Source organism: Oncorhynchus nerka, linkage group LG3 (assembly GCF_034236695.1).
Source record: "Oncorhynchus nerka isolate Pitt River linkage group LG3, Oner_Uvic_2.0, whole genome shotgun sequence".
Classification (NCBI taxonomy): domain Eukaryota; kingdom Metazoa; phylum Chordata; class Actinopteri; order Salmoniformes; family Salmonidae; genus Oncorhynchus; species Oncorhynchus nerka.
In genome coordinates this window covers 23050469-23073175 of record NC_088398.1, presented here as the reverse complement: position 1 = coordinate 23073175, position 22707 = coordinate 23050469, and the positions used below count along the sequence as shown (strand labels likewise).

The window sequence follows — 22707 nt, the reverse complement described above, 5'->3', positions numbered from 1 at the left end:
GTAGCTCAGTGACAGGTACAGTGCAAAAGAAACCACCACCACAACACAGCCAGATTTACAATGTGAAAGGGAGTGCCCATTTCCTGCTATTGTGACTCACACACACACACCTCTTGGTGTTTTTTTTGTTCAGAGGAAACCATGTGAGAAACCTCTGCCGACATCTGAGAGTTTCAGGGTTAATTTTAAACATCTGCCTTCCAATCAGAGCCTGTTGTTCTGTTTTCACTTACACCAGCAGATGGTTGAGATCACCTTAAATCAGTTTCCTTTTCTGATAAATGAGTACTATGATAAAAACTCAAACTGAGAATGGGGTTTAGAAGTGGGCTTGTAAACGATGTGGCTTTGCGGTTGTCATGTGAAATGGAGTGCCTCTATCTAGGGGTTGTTTGTAGCATAATAATATTGTTTACATTTTTATTTCATTTAAATGTAACATTTATTTAACTAGGCAAGTCAATTAAGAACAAATTCTTATTTACAATGATCGTGAACATATACATTTTGATTATGTCAACATAGAATTCACGGTGAAGGAACTGGATGAGTTCTATAGAAAACCTCTACTTTTCTCTGCAGTCACACCATCTGTGTGATCACTGTCGAATACAATTTGTGGAGATAATAAATAGACATCCAACTTCTTGTCACCATGTATTACAGAGGAGGCTGGTGTGATGAGCTGTAGGAGGACAGGCTTGTTTTAATGGCTGGAATGGAATTAATGGAACAGAGTCATACATGTGGTTTTCATATGTTTGATACAGTTTCAAGTATTTATTTAACTAGGCAAGTCAGTTAAGAACAAATTCTTATTTTCAATGACAGCCTAGGAACAGTGGGTTAACTGCATTGTTCAGGGGCAGAACGACAGATTGTCAGCTCGGGGATTTGATCTGTGCAACCTTTCGGTTACCAGTCCAACGCTCTCTAACCACTAGGCTACCCTGCCGTCCCATTCCTGCCATTACAATGAACCTGTCCTCCTATAGCTCCTACCACCAACCTCCTCTAATGTATTAATAAGTAGACGGGACACCATAGTGTTAGCTTTAGGAACGTCTTTACCAAGATGAAACCGTATATTGATACAGAGCATTATGGGTACTGTAGTACATCATGCTACAAGACAGTTAAAACATCATTTAGAAATTCTTAGAAAATAGCAAACAACTAAAATACACACAAACCTCAAAAGTAAGGTAGTGCCTCAATATATAGGTTTAGGGTTAAATCAAAATACAAAAACATGAAGGATCAGAGGAGACACCATGTCCTTCCATGGTGACACAAAAACAGAATCATTACAAAACTAACATTACATTAGACAAGGCTGAAAAAGAAAGAATTACCAAAACTATTTCCTACAGTAGTTTCAGTTAAACAAAGCCTCTATCATCATAAAACATTCCATCTGGAATATGAGAAAACACTGCAGTGCTGTATATTAGAAGCCATTTAGTACTGTGCGCTATTTCCCACGTTGCAGTGTCACTCTCCACCCATTATAGCCTTGACGTTGGAGTAAAGTGCTGTATCCTCATCTGTCTCTCGTAATGGCTTACCGTTCTCTTTCTCCTCTTCCTTCCCTACCATCTCCTCCCCTTCCTCCCATTCCACCTCTTCCATCACACCACTCCCCTCTCCACCATCTTCTTCCGCCTCATTCTTCTTCTGTCGTTTGATTTCGGCGTAGTCTGTCTCTGTGGTGGTGGTCTTCTTCTCTGCCTCCTCAGGAGTCTTCTTCTTCAGCAGGGAGTAGTTGATGCTGGCGTAGTCCACTTCATTTGGTTCTCCCCCTGTGGTAGATTTCCCTACGGCTCCACTGGTCTGGGGCCCTCCGTTTTCTTCTCCCTCCCTCAGCTCCACCTGCAGAGGGGTCTGTTTGCCCCCCACAGCCTGTCCTGCATCCATCTATGCAGTAGACGACAGAAAGCACTGTGTTAGGAGTATTTTGTTAGCTTGGTGGTACCAGACATGTTTGTGTTGCCTTGTAAACTCCTATTGGCATGTCAATACTAACTAAATGTTGGTAAAGCTGAATAAAGAAAGGAACTGGTACTGCACCTGTTGGTCTTCACATGCCACCATCTCCAGGTTCATGAAATGGCTTTTGGAATCTGAGTCCTTTGGGATCCTCTCTTTGCGTCTAAGGAAAAGAGTTCAAATGAAATGTCCCAATCACTGTATTTTTGGAGGGGTTAGCAAGCACTTCTATTACAATATGGTGCAAGGCACTGGTACTTTTGACAAGAAATCTGATGTTCTTGATAATAAATATAAATAAATCAGTGAGACAATTTACAATTGATTTTTAAAATAACATATTCAGTCAATAGCGACCGTACGTCAGTAATAGAATGCATGTACCTTTTACGTTTCCCTTTCAAACACAGGAAGATACAAAAGATGGTGGCTGAGAGGGATGCACCAACCACAAATGCAGTAATCAGTTGTAGGTCCGACAGCAAAGCCATGATGTCTTTAGACACATCCTCTATGAAGAGAACAACGCATTGGATTTTAGAAGTGACTCACACCTTTTCTCAATCCAAGCGTGCAAATCCTCTATGTTGCATTGATATTGGGAAGCTGTGGCTCTCTAACAAAGTGTGATAACTTGTATCTTTACCTTCTTGTTTTCCTATTTGGGTGACTTGCACCTCTCTCACTCTGCCCGCTTCATTTCTGCTGACACACTCCATAGTGGTATTGGTGTGGTTTCTGACAGGCAGGCTGATGGTGCTGTTCACTGAGAACATCAACACTGATGTAGTAAAACTGTACTCTTTTAGTGTTAACCATCTTATAAAGGGTAAGGGAACTCCCTGAGTTACACACACACACACACACAGGTCATGAGAGGGGAGATAAACCATAGGCAATTTAAAGGTAACAGCATGTCACAAGCCATTTTCAATCTGTCTGAACAGTGCTGCTTGTACTCACACATCACAGTGACAACAGTGGAAGCCGTCAGAGATCCACTGTGGTGTTGAGCTGTACACACGTACTCCCCAGCATGTTCTCTTGTCATGTTAGAGATGATGAGAGTGGCCCGTCCAGAGTTATTCCGTTCCAAAGCTGTTGTCCCCTTCTTACTCCAGGTGATGTTAGATGATGATGGTGGGTAGCTGTCATCACTGCAGGTCAGATTCAGGGTATCACCCTCTCTCACTGTGTTACAGCCAGAGATCTTGGGTTCCTTCACATCTAGAAAACAAAGAACAGTACATACAAATCGTGTTCATGAAATGGAAGTGTTGCAGCACAACGGGAGGTCAGATAATGTACACTACCTACGTGCCACATTCATTGTCAGCGTCTTCTTAGTGGTGATGCGGCCATTGAATGTCACCAGACATGTGACGTTGGTGCCGTGATGCTTAGCTGAGGGGGTGAAGGTCAACGTTGAGAAGTGGGTTGTCGTCACAGTGGTCAGGTCCTCTCTCATCTGTATGGTGATGTTGTCTCCTGTTCCTCTCCATGTCCATGTGATGTTAGGAGGAGTTCCAGAGCACATCCCCGGGGCGGTGCAGGTCAGAGTAGCTGGTTCTCCCTCTGTCAGAGGAGGAGTCAACACTGAGGGCTTCTGGGTCAGAGCTGGAGACAGGAAATACAAATACAGAAGTGAGTTTTACATCTGTGTACAAAACAGCAACCCTAACCCTAACCCTAACCCTGACCTGAGGGGGAACTTGGCAAGTGTGTACTGTATACAATTAACTACAATAATAGGTTGTCACTGTAACTGGTAATAATAGTCATAGTACCGCTCACTGTGATGTTCACTTTCTTCGGGTATGTATATGAACTTGGAAGTCTGAATTGATACTCTCCAGCATCATTCTTTCTGATGTTGTTGATGATCACACTACAGTTCTTCTTTGTCAGATCAGTCTCCAGCAGAGACACTCTCTGTTTATAACCCTCTTGAGCATTAGAGGATTCTTTGTAGTGGGAAATTATGTTTTTATCCTTATCACATTTGCCCTTTGTTGGGCACTTGAACCATATTGCAGCGGTAGGCTTGATGTTATCAGGGTGAGTGAAAGTACATGAAATAACAGCACATAGTCCCTTCTCTGCTGTTATTTCTGCTGGACTGAAGGTGATGGTCCAGGGTGATGCTGTTGGTGGTGCTGCCAGTTCTGATGGAGGGAAATGAATACAGTCATGAGTAATACAGAAAGCACTTCACTTGTTCATTACATTTTTGATGATACAGAATCAGTTGAGGTTAAAATGTTTTGGGTTTTTAATTACCATACTGTACCACTACGATTACCACATCTATACATCTACTAATGATTTCAATATTAACAATACTTTAATGATGAAAGGAACCCTACTTCGACATGTTGCTCTCTCTGTCAGAGAGAAGAGTAGAGCTGCCAAAATGAGGACCCACATCCTCTCTCCACTGCCTCAATGAATCAACCACAACACCAGGGTCTGTCCTCTTTCACCTCTTTCTCTGGTCCCCTTGTCTGTGTCCACAGGTCTGGAGCACAGAAAGAGAATAACACAGAATAACATGATAAATAGTGTTATACAAGCACTGAACATTTGAAAATCACTCTTGATGCACGAAACAAGTTTTCTTGACATTTTGACAAAGAGGGAGGGGGAGGGCTTCAGCACCGACCTAAACAGGAAGGCGACGGACAGGAATTCCTAGTTACCCGGAGACAGCTTCCAACCTTAGACCCCTACAAAAGAGCCTCCCCATCAGCCAATACAGTCGCATACGCAGGATTTGTAGTACACAGAGTGACTATGACAAGCAAGCCGACTGTCTGGATGAGCGTTTCAGACAGCGAGGTTACCCAGAGGAATGGCTGCATGATGCAGGGGAACGTTAAAAAAATATGACCAAGGATGACAGCCTCACGCCCAAAACCTCCCCACGCTCCTGGCCAACGTGTTAAATGCTTCCTTCAATACTCCCCACTTGGTAAACAGTTTGACCACACCATTAAAAAGCCCTGGCACATCTTAAGCACTGATCCACAACTGGAAAAAAGGTTAAAGAACCTCCGCGGGTCGTCTTCAGAGGGGCCCACAACATCAGTCAAATGGTGGTGAGGTCTGATCTTCCACTGGTGCCACGTAGCATCTTCCGAGACAATCTGCCGGATGGTAATTACAGATGTGGTCGATGTACCCAGTGTAACTTTACGAACAAATGCACAATGTTCAATCCCCCGATCACGGGCAAGGCCATCAAGATTAAGGACATCATTACACGTTCCACAAAAAAATGTGATAAACCTGATCAAGTGTACTTGTGGTCTATGCTATGCAGGAAAAACGAGACGCGCTCTGAAACAGGACTAGCAGAACACAGGAGTAATATCAGGACCCTCGACCAGAGAAACACTGTGGCTGCACATTTCATGGAGGCCCGTCACAACATTAGCTCTCTGAGATACATTGGTATCGAACATGTTAAGACTCATGGGGGGGGGGGGGGGGGGGACTTGTAATCTATTATTGAGAAGAGAATTGTATTGGAATCACCGTTTGTGCACCAGGTCTCCTAAAGGTCTGAACCAAGAGTTTGATATCAGACCCTTTCTTACATACTGTATGTCACTTTGATTTGTCTTGCCTTCCAGGTCTCCTAGTTACTTTGTACATACTGTATATATTAGATTCTGTAACTACTATATCTGCCCATCTCATTGATATCAAATTATTAGAGATGCACTAATTGTTTTTGAAATAGGTCACTGGAATTAATACCTACGGCCACCTCACCTCCTGCTCGTAATAGTCATATGGGCGGGTATTCCAAACGTTTTCAACAATCTTTTTACTACTGTTGCCAAGATTTTGAACTTGAATCCATTTGTATGTATATAATCCTTTATGACCATATGTACCTCTCAGATTAATTATGATTGCTTGTGCCATATGTTTTATTGTTACCACGCCTACACGTGTCATGTGCATAATGGTCATGGAAGATGGAATGTGCATATTTTGGGAAGTGAGTACTGACCTGACGGAAGATCCGTTTCGAGATCGAAATGTTGTCAGTAAAGCAGTGAATTGAGAGCATCAACCGTGTGCGGGCCTTCTTGTTCTTTAGTATGATAATATCTACACATCCCGTTGCCAGCTGTGTAGGGAGAACACATAGGCCTTCCTAACAACTGACATGAACGTTTCACGACACGTTTATGATTGTCACAATCTTCTCATCTCGTTTTTTTCAACCGTAATTTAATGTATGGAGAGATGTCAAACTCCTAGTTATGCTTTATTTTACCATAATTGTCTGGAACTTATTTTGAAACTACATGGTAACAGAGTAATTACATTTTAAGTCACGTGGGGAGTCATTGTAACAAACAAAGTGCCAATTGTTTCTACCAAAGAGTTACTAGTTTAGTTACATAAGTAATGTCCAGAGTTCCCAATTTTTTCCAAGCACTTAAAAAACAAACATATTTGCCATGCAAAGAATAAGACGGAATCAACACATTACCTCTCTCTGTGTGCTCTCTCTTCTTGTTGACTGTGAGCCATGTGTCTCTGATGAGTGTGAACTGTCACTTCATGTCCCCAGTCTGTTACTCCTCCCTCTAACCTGATGCTGCATCCAGGAAGTCCCTCTGTACAGCATACCGCCCAGCCATTCTGGACTGTATATAGACCATAATTAACCCAAACCCATCAACCAACCCATCAATCCATACCGATCAACCAACACTACAATCCCGTAGCTTATATATTCAGATAAATTCTGAAGTATTATAATTTGTAACTTATACAAAACCAGTAATAGTGTCATTTTGCGTAGTTGTACAGCAAATGTGCATGTAGTCATAAATCAACATAATTGACCGGTACTGTACATAAAGAGATCTAACTGCAATTCCTGTGAAAACAGCATTAATGTAAAATCCATTATACCACATGTTTTGGGGCGACAGGTAGCCTAGTGGTTAGAGTGTTGGGGCAGTAACCAAAAGGTTGCTGGATCAAATCCCCGAGCTGACAAGGTTCTGCCCCTGAACAAGGCACTGTTCCCCGGTAGGCCGTCATTGTAAATAAGAATTTGTTCTTAGCTGACTTGCCTAGCTAAAAGAAGGTAAGAAAATGATGCCTTGGTCTTCAGCTGATGATGTGTTTTACATTAAGATCTGATAGTTAACCTTACTGAGTTTGACCAAGGCTTTTACAACACTCTGTCGGCCTCAGTTAAGTTTCTTTTCAAATTTTAAGACTTTGTTTAAGTGCCACCAACCTTACTATATTTATATAGGTGGGGTTTTACTTCTCCCAAGTAATTACATTTGAACTATAATCCCTAAAATACAGTATGTGTTGCTGCTATTAGAAAAAAAGTATGTTCAGATTAAAACATGACTAAGGCCTCAACATGGACATTTATTGTGGTATATTTTCTTTGCAACATGTCTAAGTTAGCTGGATATTCCTTGTCTTTGGATGTTCTAAATGTCTGATGGCCTGATGACTAAATCCTTAAACATCTTCCATCCAGTGGTGGCCACTGATAGTCTAAATACCCAAGTTCATCCCATCTACATAAAAGCCATCTTTCTTCGATTCCAAGCTAAAATAAAGGAAGAAAACAACGGAAAATCTTTTGGTCGAAAATCTGTTTTCTCAACACATCTCCTAAACAGTAAGGTAGAAATAACCCCTCCAATTACAGTTCTCCATTACTTTATTAACAGTTATCCTCACGCCACCTCTCCATTGTTTACAGTACTACTGTACATCACACAAATATGTTTTTAACCATTTAACTTGCCAATAGTTGCAGTATCCGAATCAGGCCGAGATTCAATCCGCGCCACAACGCCTCTTAATAGTTTTGGTAAATGCTTTATTTTACAGCCCTGTGTCAGCTGGTACTGTATGTGCCTGGTGGTTGTACATTTTCAATACAATTATGTACTTGTTGTACAATGAGGCAAGTTTGGAAGGTGTTTTTGTAATGTTTTTTAAGGAAGTGTAATTTTACTTTTGCAACGTTTCTGTTTTTTTCACCATGGGGAAGGACTGACAAAGATGTGGTTTGGAAAAGTCAAATCAATTCTCGTTTTTTTTTTTTGTATTTCAATTGCAAAACTTTCAAGTGGGCAAAACCATCCATCTTGAGACCACTGGGGTGTACATTACTAATCACTGAAAATATCAAAATAGCCAATGAATCATGATACTTTCTAGTTTAAAGTGGTACAAAAACATACACTACTGGTCAAAAGTTTTAGAACACCTACTCATTACAGAGTTTTTCTTAATGTTTTACTATTTTCTATCATGTAGAATAATAGTGAAGACATCAAAACCATGAAATAACACATATGGAATCATGTAGTAACGAAAAAAAGTGTTAAATAAATCAAAATATATTTTATATTTGAGATTCTTCAAATAGCTACCCTTTGCCTTTATGATAGAATGCCAAGAGTGTGCAAAGCTATCAACCAGCTTCACCTGGAATGCTTTCCCAACAGTTTTGAAGGAGTTCCCACATATAACTGAGCTGCTTTTGGCTTAGCTCTGTGGTCCGACTCATTCCAAACCATCTCAATTTGAATGAAGTCGAGGGATTGTGGAGGCCAGGTGCACCGTTTTCTACATTGCTCAGGCGCAGCTACTGTTTTGGTTCAGTGCCTTAAAAGGCTTTGCATGGTCAATCTGGCATCTACTGCGATATGGCCTCTGCAGAAGTCAGGGCATTTAAAGTGCATTCGGAAATTATTCAGACCCCTTGACTCTTTCCACATTTAGTTATGTTAAAGCCGTACTCAAAAATGGATTAAATAAAAAAAATCCTCATCAATCTACACAAAATACCCAATAATAACAAAGCCAAAACTGTTTTTTAGAAATGTTTGCAAATGTTTAAAAAAATAATATAATAATACCTTGTTTACTTAGGTATTCAGACCCTTTGCTATGAGACTCGAAATTGAGCTCAGGTGCATCCTGTTTCCATTGATCATTCTTGAGATGTTTCTACAACTTCATCGGAGTCCACCTGTGATAAATTAAATTGATCAGACATGATTCGGAAAGGCACACACCTGTCTATATAACTTCCCACAGTAGACAGTGCTTGTCAGAGCAAAAACCAAGCCATGAGGTTGAAGGAATTGTCCGTAGAGCTCTGATACAAGATTATGTTGAGGTACAGATCTGGGGAAGGGTACCAAAACATTTCTGCAAGAACACAATGGCATCTGTCATTCTTAAATGGAAGAAGTTTGGAACAACCAAAACCTCTTCCTTAGAGCTGGTAGCCCAGCCAAAACAGGGGAGGAGGGCCTTGGTCGGGGAGGTGACCAAGATCTCGATGGTCACTCTGACAGAGCTCCAGAGTTCCTCTGTGGAGATAGGAGAACTTTCCAGAAGGACAACCATCTCTGCAGCACTCCACCAATCAGGCCTTTATGGTAAAATGTCCAGATGGAAGCCACTCCTCAGTAAAAGGCACAAGACCTGCCAGCTTGGAGTTTGCTAAAAGGAACCTAAAGGACTCTCACACCATCAGAAACAACATTCTCTGGTCTGATGAAACCAAGAATGAACTCTTTGGCCTAAATGTTAAGGGCCACTTCTGGAGGAAACCTGACACTAATCCCAACGGTAAAGCATGGTGGTGGCAGCATCATGTTGTGGGGATGTTTTTCAGTGGCAGGGACTGGGAAACTAGTCATAATCGAGGGAAAGATGAACGGAGAGAGTACAGAGATCCTTGATGAAAACCTGCTCCATGAGAGCTCAGGACCTCAGACTGTGGCGAAGGTTCACCTTCCAACAGGACAACAACCCAAAGCACACAGCCAAGACAACGCAGGAGTGGCTTCGGGACAAGTCTCTAAATGTCCTTGAAAATCTCTGGTGAGACCTGATAATAGCTGTGCAGTGATGCGCCCCATCCAACCTGACAGAGCTTGAGAGGATCTGCAGAGAAGAATGGAAGAAACTCCCTAAATATAGGGGTGCCAGCTTGTAGAGTCATACCCAAGAAGACTTGAGGCTGTAATCACTGTCAAAGGTGCTTCAACAAAGTAGTGAGTATAGGGTCAGAATACTTACAGTTGAAGTCGGAAGTTTACATTCACCTTAGCCAAATACATTTAAACTCAGTTTTTCACAATTCCTGACACTTACTCCTAGTAAAAATGCCCTGTCTTAGGTCAGTTAGGATCACCACTTCATTTGAAGAATGTGAAATGTCAGAATAATAGCAAAGAGAATGATTTATTTCAGCTTCATCACATTCCCAGTGGGTCAGAAGTTTACATACACTAAATTAGTACTTTGTAGCATTGCCTTTAAATTGTTTAACTTGGGTCAAACCTTTCGGTTAGCCTTCCACAAGCTTCCCACAATAAGTTGGGTGAATTTTGGCCCATTCATCCTGACAGAGCTGGTGTAACTGAGTCTCTGGGTTTGTAGGCCTCCTTGCTTGCACACGCTTTTTCAGTTCTGCCCACACATTTTCTATAGGATTGAAGTCAGGGCTTTGTGATGGCCAATCCAATACCTTGCTTTTGTTGTCCTTAAGCCATTTTGCCACAACTTTGGAAGTATGCTTGGGGTCATTGTCCACTTGGAAGGACCCATTTGCGACCAAGCTTTAACTTCCTGACTGATGGCTTGAGATGTTGCTTCAATATAACCACATCATTTTCCTGCCTCATGGCGCCATCTATTTTGTGAAGTGCACCAGTCCCTCCTGCAGCAAAGCACCCCCACAACATAATGCTGCCACCCCCGTGCTTCATGGTTGGGATGGTGTTCTTCGGCTTGCAAGCCTCCCCCTTTTCCCTCCAAACACAACAATGGTCATTCAAAAATCTAGACCAGAGGACATTTCTCCAAAAAGTACGATCTTTGTCCCCATGTGCAGTTGCAAACCGTATTATGTTTTTTTTATGGAGGTTTTTGAGCAGTGGCTTCTTCCTTGCTGAGCGGCCTTTCAGGTTATGTCGATATAGGACTCGTTTTACTGTGGATATTAGATACTTTTGTACCTGTTTCCTCCAGCATCTTCACAAGGTCCTTTGCTCCAAAGTACGTTCATCTCTAGGAGACAGAACTTCCTGAGTGGTATGACGGCTGCTTGGGTCCATGGTGTTTATACTTGCATACTATTGTTTGTACAGATGGACGTGGTACCTGCAGGCATTTGGACATTGCTACCAAGGATGAACTAGACTTGTGGAGGTCTACAATTTTTCTCTGAGGTCTTGGCTGACATTTTTTATTTTCCCATGATGTCAAGCAAAGAGGCACTGAGTTTGAAGGAAGGCCTTGAAATACATCCACAGGTACACCTCCAATTGACTCAAATGATGTCAATCAGCCTATCAGAAGCTTCTAAAGCCATGACATCATTTTCTGGAATGTCCCAAGCTGTTTAAAGGAACAGTCAATTTAGTGATGTAAACTTCTGACCCACTGGAATTGTGATACAGTGAAATAATCTGTCTATAAACTATTTTTGAAAAAATTACTTGTTTCATGCACAAAGTAGATTTCCTAACCGACTATAGTTTGTTAACAAGAAATTTGTGGAGTGGTTGAAAAACGAGTTTTAATGACTCCAACATAAGTGTATGTAAACTTCCAACTATAACTGTACGTAAATGTGATATTTCAGATTCTTATGTTTAATACATTAATACACACAAACGTTTCTAAAAACCTCTTTTTGCTTTGTCATTATGGCGTAATGTCTGTAGATGGATCGGGGGAAAAAAGAACAATTGAATCCATATTAGAATAAGGCTGCAATGTAACAAAAAAAGTCAAGGGGTCTGAATACTTTCCGAATGCACTGTATACTTCTTGCATAGCTGTGAAGGAAGTTGTCAAGGAAGTGAGTTTGTGTTTTTTCTGGACATCCTGCCCCTCCCGCCCCCTCCTAGTGTCCACCAATCATGTCAATGCGGAGCTATATGGAGCCCTCCAAACTGTGGAGGTGCCTAGGCTATACAGTATAGAGCTACATTTGGCCTCTGCATGCTTCCAGGGGCTCCACATTTGCGTCATACCATCCATATAGCGCCTCCGACCATATTTCCAGATCAAGCATAAATGGACTTTTAAAGGCAATTCGTGGTCAGTGTCTGCCTTGTCCGTGCAGTATTTACAGTGATACGGCCGCTGCAGAAGTCAGGGCATTCATACTTCTTGCTCTTTGTGCAGCAGCACAGATCTGTTGAGCAGAGCTGTTGTGAAGGAAGTTGTCAAGGAAGTGAGTTTGTGTTTATACAGGACCTCCCACCACCACCTACTGTCAGCCAATCATGTCAATTTCGGAGCTATATGGCGCCCTCTGCATTGTTACAAAATGTGGGAGGCACACAGCAATGCGGTATGGAGCTCTGCATGCCTCAGGGGTTCCGCAATGGTGTCACACCCTCCACATGAAGCCTCCCACCACATTTTCAGATCAAGCACAAATTGGCTTTTAGAAAGCACTGGTTTCAGCACTGGTGTTTAAAATGAAAAGGCACCTGCAAAAGATAGTTGCTTATCTATTTTGTTGTGCTGTTACATTCGTTTAGTTGTTTCATGTTCGATGCACTCAGGGTGTTGTTACATGTCATGTGAGAGGCGTTCACCACAAGAAAATGTTGTCTTGTCACTTTGCCTGATTTAAATACTGATGTGAAATATTTGTTCCCCCCGAGCTGTTTACAGGCATTTGACACTATTCTGCATTTTATCATCTATTTACCCAACATCAATCAGTTCAATCACATTACATGTTAAGATGTGTTCATTCAGTTGGAAAAGTCACAGTCCTGGCTGAGCGCACTGTGGCCGCTTCGGTTACAGTGTAGCCAAGCTGTCTGTATGCGCCTATCAATTAAAATACAAGGTTATTGGTCACAGAGACATACCAAGCAGACGTTACTGCGGGTGTAGCGAAATGCTTGTGTTCCTAACTACAACAGTTCAATAGTATATAGCAACTCACAAGAATACACACATCTAGAAGTAAAAGAAGGGAATAAAGAAATATATAAATACTAGGACTAACAATGTCGGAGTGGTATTGCAGGGTTGAGGTGCAGGCTGGAGGTGCAGGGTTGAGGTGCAGGGTGGAGGTGCAGGGTGGAGATGCAGGGTGGAGGTGCAGGGTGGAGGTGCAGGGTTGAGGTGCAGGGTTGAGGTGCAGGGTTGAGGTGCAGAGTTGAGGTGCAGGGTTGAGGTGCAGGGTGGAGGTGCAGGGTGGAGGTGCAGGGTGGAGGTGCAGGGTTGAGGTGCAGGGTGGAGGTGCAGGGTTGAGGTGCAGGGTGGAGGTGCAGGGTGGAGGTGCAGGGTGGAGGTGCAGGGTTGAGGTGCAGGGTGGAGGTGCAGGGTGGAGGTGCAGGGTTGAGGTGCAGGGTTGAGGTGCAAGGTGGTGGTACAGGGTTGAGTAGCCGGTTATTACCCGGCCTGTGATGGCTATTTAACAGACTGATGTCCTTGAGATAGAAGCTATTTTTCAGACTCTCGGTCCCAGCTTTGATGCACCTGTACTGACCTCACCTTCTGGATGATAGCAGGGGAACAGGCCATGGCTCGGGTGGTTGTTGTCCTTGATTTATCTTTTTTTTCCTGTGACACCGGGTGCTGTAGGTCTCCATGTCTCAGTTCTCTCAAGGCTTAAAAATCATTCTTTAACCAGTCTCCTCCTCTTCATCTACACTGATTGAAGTGGATTTAATAACAAGTGACATCAATAAGGGATCATAGCTTTAATCTGGTCAGTCTGTCATGGAAAGAGTAGATGTTCTTAATGTTTTGTGCACTCAGTGTATATGTAGCAATTTAGCATTGTTTCTCAATGTGGGCATATAGATAAATGCACACTTTTTTTGCCCTTGTGTTACATACATTTTTTTTTAAATCTTCATTAATGTACTCTAGTTCAATATAATTTATTGTGGAAGAACCTAGGAGATATTGTTCTGCTCTGTTCATAAATGGTGTCAATGCAAATCAATCAATCAATCAATCAAATTTATTTATGAAGCCCTTTTTACATCAGCCGATTTCACAAGGTGCTATACAGAAACCCAGCCTAAAACCACAAACCGCCAAGCAATGCAGACGTAGAAGCGTGGTGGCTACGAAAATATTCTGGGTGGCCATTTGATTAATTGTTCAGCAGTGTTATGGCTTGGGGGTAGAAGCTGTTAAAGAGCCGTTTGGACCTAGACTTGGCACTACGGTACCGCTTACCATGTGATAGCAGAGAGAACGCCTAATATGACACGCCTAATATAGAGGTCCTGGATGGCAGGAAGCTTGGACCAAGTGATGTACTTGTACTATTTCCCTCTGTAGCGCCTTGCGGTTGGATTATATATTTCGGAACATAGAATACTCATAGCGCAGCATAATGCTGCAAGAAATAGATCTAATTTGGACTAGCCAGAAAAAAAGTACATTATGCTTTTAAGTTGTATACTATCCGAATGTTTTGCTATTTATGTATGAATCATGGTAAAATTAGTAAAATAGCATGAAATTAGTCATAAAATTGCAAAATCTTCTCTGAACCCCTTGACAGAATGTGTATGTATTGCATCATTTCTCTAAGTCCCATGGCAAAATGTGTAGAATAATATTTTTTTGAGGTCAAGAGTGGGGCCCTAAAATGTTGTGCTCACAAGGTAGGGGAAACAACATTTTTCTTAGGGCCCCTAAAAGGTTACCGCCAGCTCTGACTACATGTGTGGGTATGGATGTTGTTAAGCAGACCCGCCAGCCACTGCTGCCCCCCTGACGAGTTCAGATTTTTTTGTGGCCCCCACCCCCCATCAAAGTTGGCCATTCCTGATTTATACCATTGGTAGCCTGTAATTATTGTTGAATGAAATTTGTGGAGATGGTTGGTTGGAAATAGCAAAAAAAGAAATACACCATTTATACATGTTTTGAACAGATTTCAGAGAACAAACCAATGGAAAAAGTGTATATAAAATCATGTTGAAATAATGAACACCTATAATAGAAAAATATTCTCAGATAGTGGTGAGCTGACAATGTCACAAACGATACACACGCTTCAATGGGGCTGAAGGCCGTGTGTTGTCGTGATTCTGGATGGCCAGACAGCTACAGTAGCAACAATGACACAAAGATGCCATCTGGGGAATCGTAGGTGGCTCGTTTCAGCTAGTTTTAACTTGGTCTTGATAGCATGTCTTATTTTGACTGATGTCACGTCCATGTTAATATGTAATATGTAATATGTTTATTTTCAATAAACATTGGAGAAGAAATATACTTTACATGTTGTCAACAATCAGTCAACAATCAAGTCAACTTGTCTTTACCTTTTCCAAACCACATCTTTGTCAGTCCTTCCTCGTGGTGACAAAACAGAATTATTACAGAAGTCAAATGACACTTCCTTGAAAAACATTATCAAAACTTGCTTCTATGTACAACTAGAAAATATTCTTATTGAAATTGTACAACCACCAGGAACATACAGTACCAGCTGACACAGCGCTGTAAAACAAAGCATTTACCAAAACTACTAACTACACTAGCTTCGGTTAAACAAAAGTCTCAGTATCATCATAAAACTCAATCCGGATTCAGAAAATGATATAAGAACCCATGGCTAATACTGTATGCTTTCCCCCATGTTTCTAGCGAAAATTGCTTTGTCACTCACCACCACCCATAATAGCCTTGACGTTGGAGTAAAGCGCTGTATCCTCACCTGAATCTGCTGCTGGCTTACTGTTCTCTTTCTCCTCATCCTTCCCCATATTCACACCACTCCCCTCTCTTCCATCTTCATCCCCTTCTTTCTTCTTCTCTCTTTTGATTTTGGCGTAGTCTGACTCTATGGTAGTGGTCTTCTTCTCTGCCTCCTCAGGAGTCTTCTTCTTCAGCAGGGAGTAGTTGATTCTGGCGTAGTCCACTTCATTTAGTTCTTCCCCTGTGGCAAATTTTCCCGTGGCTCCACTGGTCTGGGGCCCTCCATTTTCAGCTCCCTCGCTCAGCTCCAACTGCAGAGGGGTCTGTTCGCCCCCCACAGCCTGTCCTGCATCCATCTATGGAGTAGAAGACAGAAAGTACTGTGTTAGGAGTCTTTTGTAAGCTTGGTGTCTGTCTTAGCATTCACATGCCAATATGAGTTGATAACTGAATGTTTGCAGAGCTGAATAAAGAAAGGAACTGGTACTGCACCTGTTGGTCTTCACATGTCACCATCTCCAGGTTCATGAAAGGGCTTTTGGAGTCTGAGTACATTGGGATCCTCTCTTTTTGTCTAAGGAAAATATTGCAAATGACATTTCTCTAACTGTATCTTGGAGGGGTTAGCAAGCATGCCCATTACATTATGGTGCAAGGCGTTGGTGCATTTGACAACGTATCTGATTCTCTTGATAGTAAATCTGAATTTCTAAAGACAATCTGAAATGTATTTTTAAAAACAACACTCAGTTAACACTACAGTTAACACTGTACATCAGTAATAGGATGCATTTACCTTTTACATTTCCCTTTCAAACACAGGAAGATACAACAGATGGTGGCTGAGAGGGATGCACCAACCACAAATGCAGTAATAATTTTGAGGTCCGACAGCATAGCTATAATTCCTTCCCATACCGTCTCTAAAAAGAGAACAACAACTCTGAATGAGAAGGGGCTCACATTCCTTCATATCCTCTGGAAGAAAATATTAATTTCCCTAAGCCTAAATGTACAGAACATCCTCAATATTGCAAACATTGGGTGGGAATGGGAAGCTGTGACTCTCTATCCAAGTAACTTGACATACATATTTACCTCTTTGCTTTTCTTGGCTCTTATTTTGTGTGACCTGCAGCTTCTCTCTCACTACACCCACCACATTTCTGCTGACACACTCCACAGTGGTGTTGTTGTGGTGTCCAACAGGCAGACTGATGGTGCTGTTCACTGAGGAACTCAACACTGACTTAGTGAGGCTGCACCTCTCTGTGTTGAACTCCAGCAGGTGCCACACTATGAGGGGTGAGGGAACCCCCTGACTGACACACACACAGGTCATGACCTCTGCCTGGTCCACACACCCAGAGCCAGGAAGAATCACAGGAAGGTCTGGAAAAAGACAGTGAAGAGAGAGATATGAGTGATAGATTGATGCTAAAAACATGACAGAGTAATTCCAAATCATATAATATGACATGAGTTTGTATATTACGGCGGCAGGGTAGCCTAGTGGTTAGAGCGTTGGACTAGTAACCGGAAGGTTGCGAGTTCAAACCCCCGAGATGACAAGGTACAAATCTGTCGTTCTGCCCCTGAACAGGCAGTTAACCCACTGTTCCCAGGCCGTCATTGAAAATAAGAATATGTTCTTAACTGACTTGCCTGGTTAAATAAAGGTAAAATTAAAAATAAAATAAATTACAGTCAAGTTAGTACTTACACATCACAGTGACAACAGTGGAAGCTGTCATAGTCCTGTTGAGGTGTTGAACTGTACACACATACTCCCCAGCATGTTCTCTTGTCACATTGGAGATGGTGAGAGTGTAATTCTGAAGTGGGGCACTTGTCCCGTTCTTACTCCAAGTGATATCAGATGGAGGGTAACTGTCAACACTGCAGATCAGATCCAGGGTACCATCCTCCTTCACCATTTCATTTCCAGTTATATGGGGGTCTTTCACATCTTTAAGTGCAAAGAGTTTCTAATTGTACAGATGTATTTTTAAACATACACTAAATTCAGACTATGTTGGTTGAGGGACTAATAACAATGGATCATGATTAAAAAGGGAGAAAGTCAAAGCCATGACATAACTGCAGGTGGAGTCTTCATACTGTATCATTTGCTTATTATCAAGGTTATTCTTAGGTTTCAAAGATTCTCTGGAACAAGGTGTTTAATGTTAAATGTAGGATAAGCGGTACTCACATGTCACATTCAAAGTTACTGTCTCTTCAATATGATTTTTTTTCTGGAAGGTTACTTGACACGTAACCATCATGTTGTGGTGTTCAGCTGAGGGGGTAAAGGTCAACGTTGAGAAGTGGGTTGTTGTCACATTGGTCAGGTCCTCTCTCATCTGTATGGTGGTGTTGTCTCTGAGCTCAGTGATGTTGTCTCCTGTTCCTCTCCATGTCCATGTGATGTTAGGAGGAGTTCCAGAGCACATCCCCGGGGCGGTGCAGGTCGGAGTAGCTGGTTCTCCCTCTGTCAGAGGAGGAGTCAACACTGAGGGCTTCTGGGTCAGAGCTGGAGGCAGGAAATACAAACACAGAAGTGAATTTTACAAAACAGCAGTGACACATAATCAGCCGTAGGAGAGCAGCATGCATGTGATGACTCTGAATGGGAGTTTCCCCAGTAATGTCTTCGTATGATAGGACTTTATGATAAGGGAGACCTGAGGGGGAACTTGGCAAGTGTGTACTGTATACAATTAACTAAAATAATAGGTTGTCACTGTAACTGGTAATAATAGTCATAGTACCGCTCACTGTGATTTTCACTTTCTTCGAGTATGCAGATGAACTTGGAAGTCTGAATTGATACTCTCCAGCATCATTCTTTCTGATGTCGTTGATGATCACACTACAGTTATTCTTTGTCAGATCAGTCTCCAGTAGAGACACTCTCTGTTTATAACCCTCCTGAGCTTTAGAGGGAGTTTCAGAGTGGAAAATTATGTTTTTATCCTTATCACATTTGTTCTTTGTTGGGCACTTGAACCATACTGCAGCGGTAGGCTTGATGTTATCAGGGTGAGTGAAAGTACATGAAATAACAGCACATAGTCCCTTCTCTGCTGTTATTTCTGCTGGACTGACGGTGATGGTCCAGTGTGATGCTGTTGGCGGTGCTGCCAGTTCTGATGGAGGGAAATGAATACAGTCATGAGTAATACAGAAAGCACTTGGATACTACTTCACTTGTTCGTAAACATGTTTTATGAGATAGTGTCTACTGAGATATTTGCCATACCACTACTCCTACCACATCTATTAATGATTATCACATTAACATTAGTTGTGATAAAAGGAACCTTACTATCGCATGTGGCTCTCTCTGTCAGAGAGAGAAGTAGAGCTGCCGAGATGAGGACCCACATCCTGTTTCCACTGCCTTGATGAATCAATCACAGTACCGGGGTCTCTTTCCTCTTTCTCTTCTTGTCACTGTCTCTGTCTGTGTCTTCTGGTCTGGAGCACAAGTGTGAAATAGAATATGAAATGGTGTTGTGATAATAACAACATATAGCAATACACATCCAATATTAACGTTTCATTACATCTTTATGAGTGCTACAGTGTCATTCATAACAACCGTCTTAGCATGTTTATTCAACTAAGAGGTATTTTGCTGTAATGCCTAGAGAGTATGTCAAAGAAAAATGTACAGTCACAGTTCCTATGAGCGCCTTCTTCATAATGCATTCCAAGCACCTTTATAACTCCTTATGAGTGACTCCCTATAAAACATTAAAATGCCCAACATAAGCTTATATGACTGCTCCAAAATATATTTAACTGCATTTATAAATCTTTATGAATAAGCTACAGTTGAAGTCGGAAGTTTACACACACTTAGGTTGGAGTCATTAAAACTCGTTTTTCAACCACTCCACAAATGTATTGTTAACCAACTATAGTTTTGGCAAGTCGGTTAGGACATCTACTTTGTGCATGACACAAGTAGTCTTTCCAACAACTGTTTACAGACAGATTATTTCACCGTATCACAATTCCACCGGGGCAGCGTTTACATACACTAAGTTGACTGGGCCTTTAAACAGCTTGGAAAATTCCAGAAAATGATGTCATGACTTTAGAAGCTTCTGATAGGCTGATTGATATCATTTGAGTCAATTGGAGGTGTACCTGTGGATGTATTTTCAGAGCTACCTTCAAACTCAGTGCCTCTTTGCTTGACATCATGGGAAAATCAAAAGAAATCAGCCAAGACCTCCAAAAGTCTGGTTCATCCTTGGGAGCAATTTCCAAACGCCTGAAGATACCACCTTCATCTATACAAACAATAGTACGCAAGTATAAACACCATGGGACCACGCAGCCGTCATACCGCTCAGGAAGGATATACGTTTTGTCTCCAAGAGATGAATGTACTTTGGTGCAAAAAGTGCAAATCAATCCCAGAACCACAGCAAATGAGCTTGTGAAGATTCTGGAGGAAACAGGTACAAAAGTATCTATATCCACAGTAAAACTAGTCCTATATCGACATAACCTGAAAGGCTGCTGCTGCTCGAAGGAAGAAGCCACTGCTCCAAAACTGCCATAAAAGTTTGCAGTTTGTAACTGCACATGGGGACAAAGATTGTACTTTTGGATAAATGTCTTCTAGTCTGATGAAACAAAAATAGAACTGTTTGGCCATAATGACCATCGTTATCTTTGGAGGGAAAGGGGAGGCTTGCAAGCTGAAGAACATCATCCCAAGCGTGAAGCACGGGGGTGGCAGCATCATGTTGTGGGGGTGCTTTGCTGCAGGAGAGACTAGTGCACAAAATAAATGGCATCATGAGGAAGGACAATTATGTGGTTATATTGAAGCAACATCTCAAGACATCAGTCAGGAAGTTAAAGCTTGGTCACAAACAGGGCTTCTAAACGGACAATGACCCCAAGCATACTTCCAACATTGTGGCAAAATGGCTTAAGGACAACAAAGTCAATGTATTGGAGTGGCCACCACAAAGCCCTGACCTCAACCCTATTGAACGTTTGTGGGCAGAACTGAAAAAGCGTGTGCGAGCATGGAGGCCTTCAAACCTGACTCAGTTAAATCAGCTCAGTCAGGAGAAATGGGCCAAAATTCACCCAACTTATTGTGGGAAGCTTGTGGAAGGCTACCCAAAATGTTTGACCCAAGTTAAACCATTTAAAGGCCATGCTACCAAATACTAATTCAGTGTATGTAAACTTCTGACCCACTGGGAATATGATGAAAGAAATAAAAGCCAAAATAAATAATTCTCTCTGCTATTATTGTGACATTTCACATTCTTAAAATAAAGTGGTGATCCTAACTGACTTAAGACAGGGAATATTTACTATGATTAAATGTCAGGAATTGTGAAAAACTGAGTTTAAATGTATTTGGCTAAGGTGTATGTAAACTTCCGACTTCAACTGTATATAAAGCCTTATGAAGCAATGTGATGTAATGCCCTAAATGATGAATAGAAAATTACCATTACATTAAGTAGTCATAATCAAGTTTTAACAGTCATTCAATGTAACAAAACAAAAATATATAATGGTTGAATAGCTTGTCTTTCGATCCATGCAGAAAGTTAGACTGAATCAGCACATTACCTCTCTGTGCGTCTCTCCTCCTGTTGATCAGGAGCCCTGTGTCTCTCTGATGGGTGTGAACTGTCACTTCATGTCCCCATTCTGTTACTCTCTCTAACTTGGTGCTGCAATCCAGGAAGTCCCTTTGTACTGTATACCGCCCAGCCATACTGTATATAGACCATAATCAACCAACCCATCAAACCAACTTGGTTGACATTTAAGTCATTAAGCAAACATTCTTATCCAGAGAAACTTACAGTAGTGAGTCAATGCATTTTTAAAAACTTTTTCCTGTATTGGTCCCCCGTGGGAATCAAACCCACAACCCAGGCTTTGCAAGCACTGTACTCAAACAACTGAGCCACAGACTGCGATCCCAACACACACTGCAATACCCATGCCTTTTGTATTTACATGCAGTTTTATTTTACCATAAGAAAGATTTATACAAGAAAATGTGTACATATTTCAAGATTGGCTGTTTGTAACAAGTACATGTGAATAATATTTAAAATACCTTGTATTGGATAGAGATACACTTGCAATATCCTCTATCTTTTTTTAAACCCCTCTGTGGTCTGATAGATGAAGTCATTTCCCCAATACACAAGATCTGCTGAGAAAAGGGTACTTACCTTTATATGAGTTAAAAACACATTCGCTGACATATTCTTCATTAACTCACAAGCATGCTGAATGCATTTATTATGAGCGACAGGTAGCCTACAGTTTAAAAGCGTTGAGACAGTAACTTAAAAGTTGCTGGTTTGATTAACCAAGCAGCCAAAGTGGAAAAATCTGCGAAATAGGGTTTAATGTAGAAGACAGATTTTGGTTGAATGCATTCAGTTCCACAACTGACTATGTATTCCGTTCATTAACATTAGAGGCTACTGGTTTGTACTCAATATACACTGCATGACCGGTTTGGGCCGTCCCCAAACTGTTTCCACAAAGTTGGATGCACAGAATCATCTAGAATGTCATTGTATGCTGTAGCGTTAAGCTTTCACTTCACTGGAGCTAAGGGGCATGGACCGCACCATGAAAACAGCCCGAGGCCATTATTTGTCCTCCACCAAACTTTACAGTTGGCACAATGCATTGGGGCAGGTAGCATTCTACTGGCATCAGCCAAACCCAGATATGTCCGTCGGACTACCAGATGGTGAAGCATGATTCATCACTCCAAATAAAGCGTTTCCTCTGCTTCAGAGTCCAATGGTGGAGAGCTTTACGCAACTCCAGCCGACTCTTGGCATTGCGCATGGGGATTTTAGGCTTGTGTGCGGCTGCTTGGCCATGGAAACCCATTTCATGAAGCTCCCGATGAACAGTTCTTGTGCTGACGCTGCTTCCAGAGGCAGTTTGGAACTCGGTAGTGAGTGTTGCATC

The 22707-nt window shown here is 41.8% G+C and overlaps 1 protein-coding gene across 1 annotated transcript; it reads right to left on the bottom strand.

Annotated features, from left to right (window-relative positions):
• Positions 1 to 1049: 1049 nt before the first annotated feature.
• On the bottom strand, positions 1050 to 21439 carry LOC115105106 (uncharacterized). The gene is made up of 18 exons (XM_065005569.1): positions 21331 to 21439; positions 19043 to 19194; positions 18486 to 18863; positions 17927 to 18247; positions 17435 to 17680; positions 16810 to 17103; positions 16508 to 16634; positions 16204 to 16285; positions 15731 to 16067; positions 6500 to 6656; positions 4473 to 4507; positions 3777 to 4154; positions 3307 to 3606; positions 2953 to 3216; positions 2636 to 2755; positions 2374 to 2500; positions 2071 to 2152; positions 1050 to 1917 (listed from the first exon to the last, which is right to left on the bottom strand). Exons 2-18 carry the CDS (start codon positions 19101 to 19103, stop codon positions 1495 to 1497), a joined length of 3732 nt encoding a protein of 1243 aa, XP_064861641.1. The 5' UTR covers positions 19104 to 19194; positions 21331 to 21439; the 3' UTR covers positions 1050 to 1494.
• Between the last annotated feature and the right edge of the window lie 1268 nt (positions 21440 to 22707).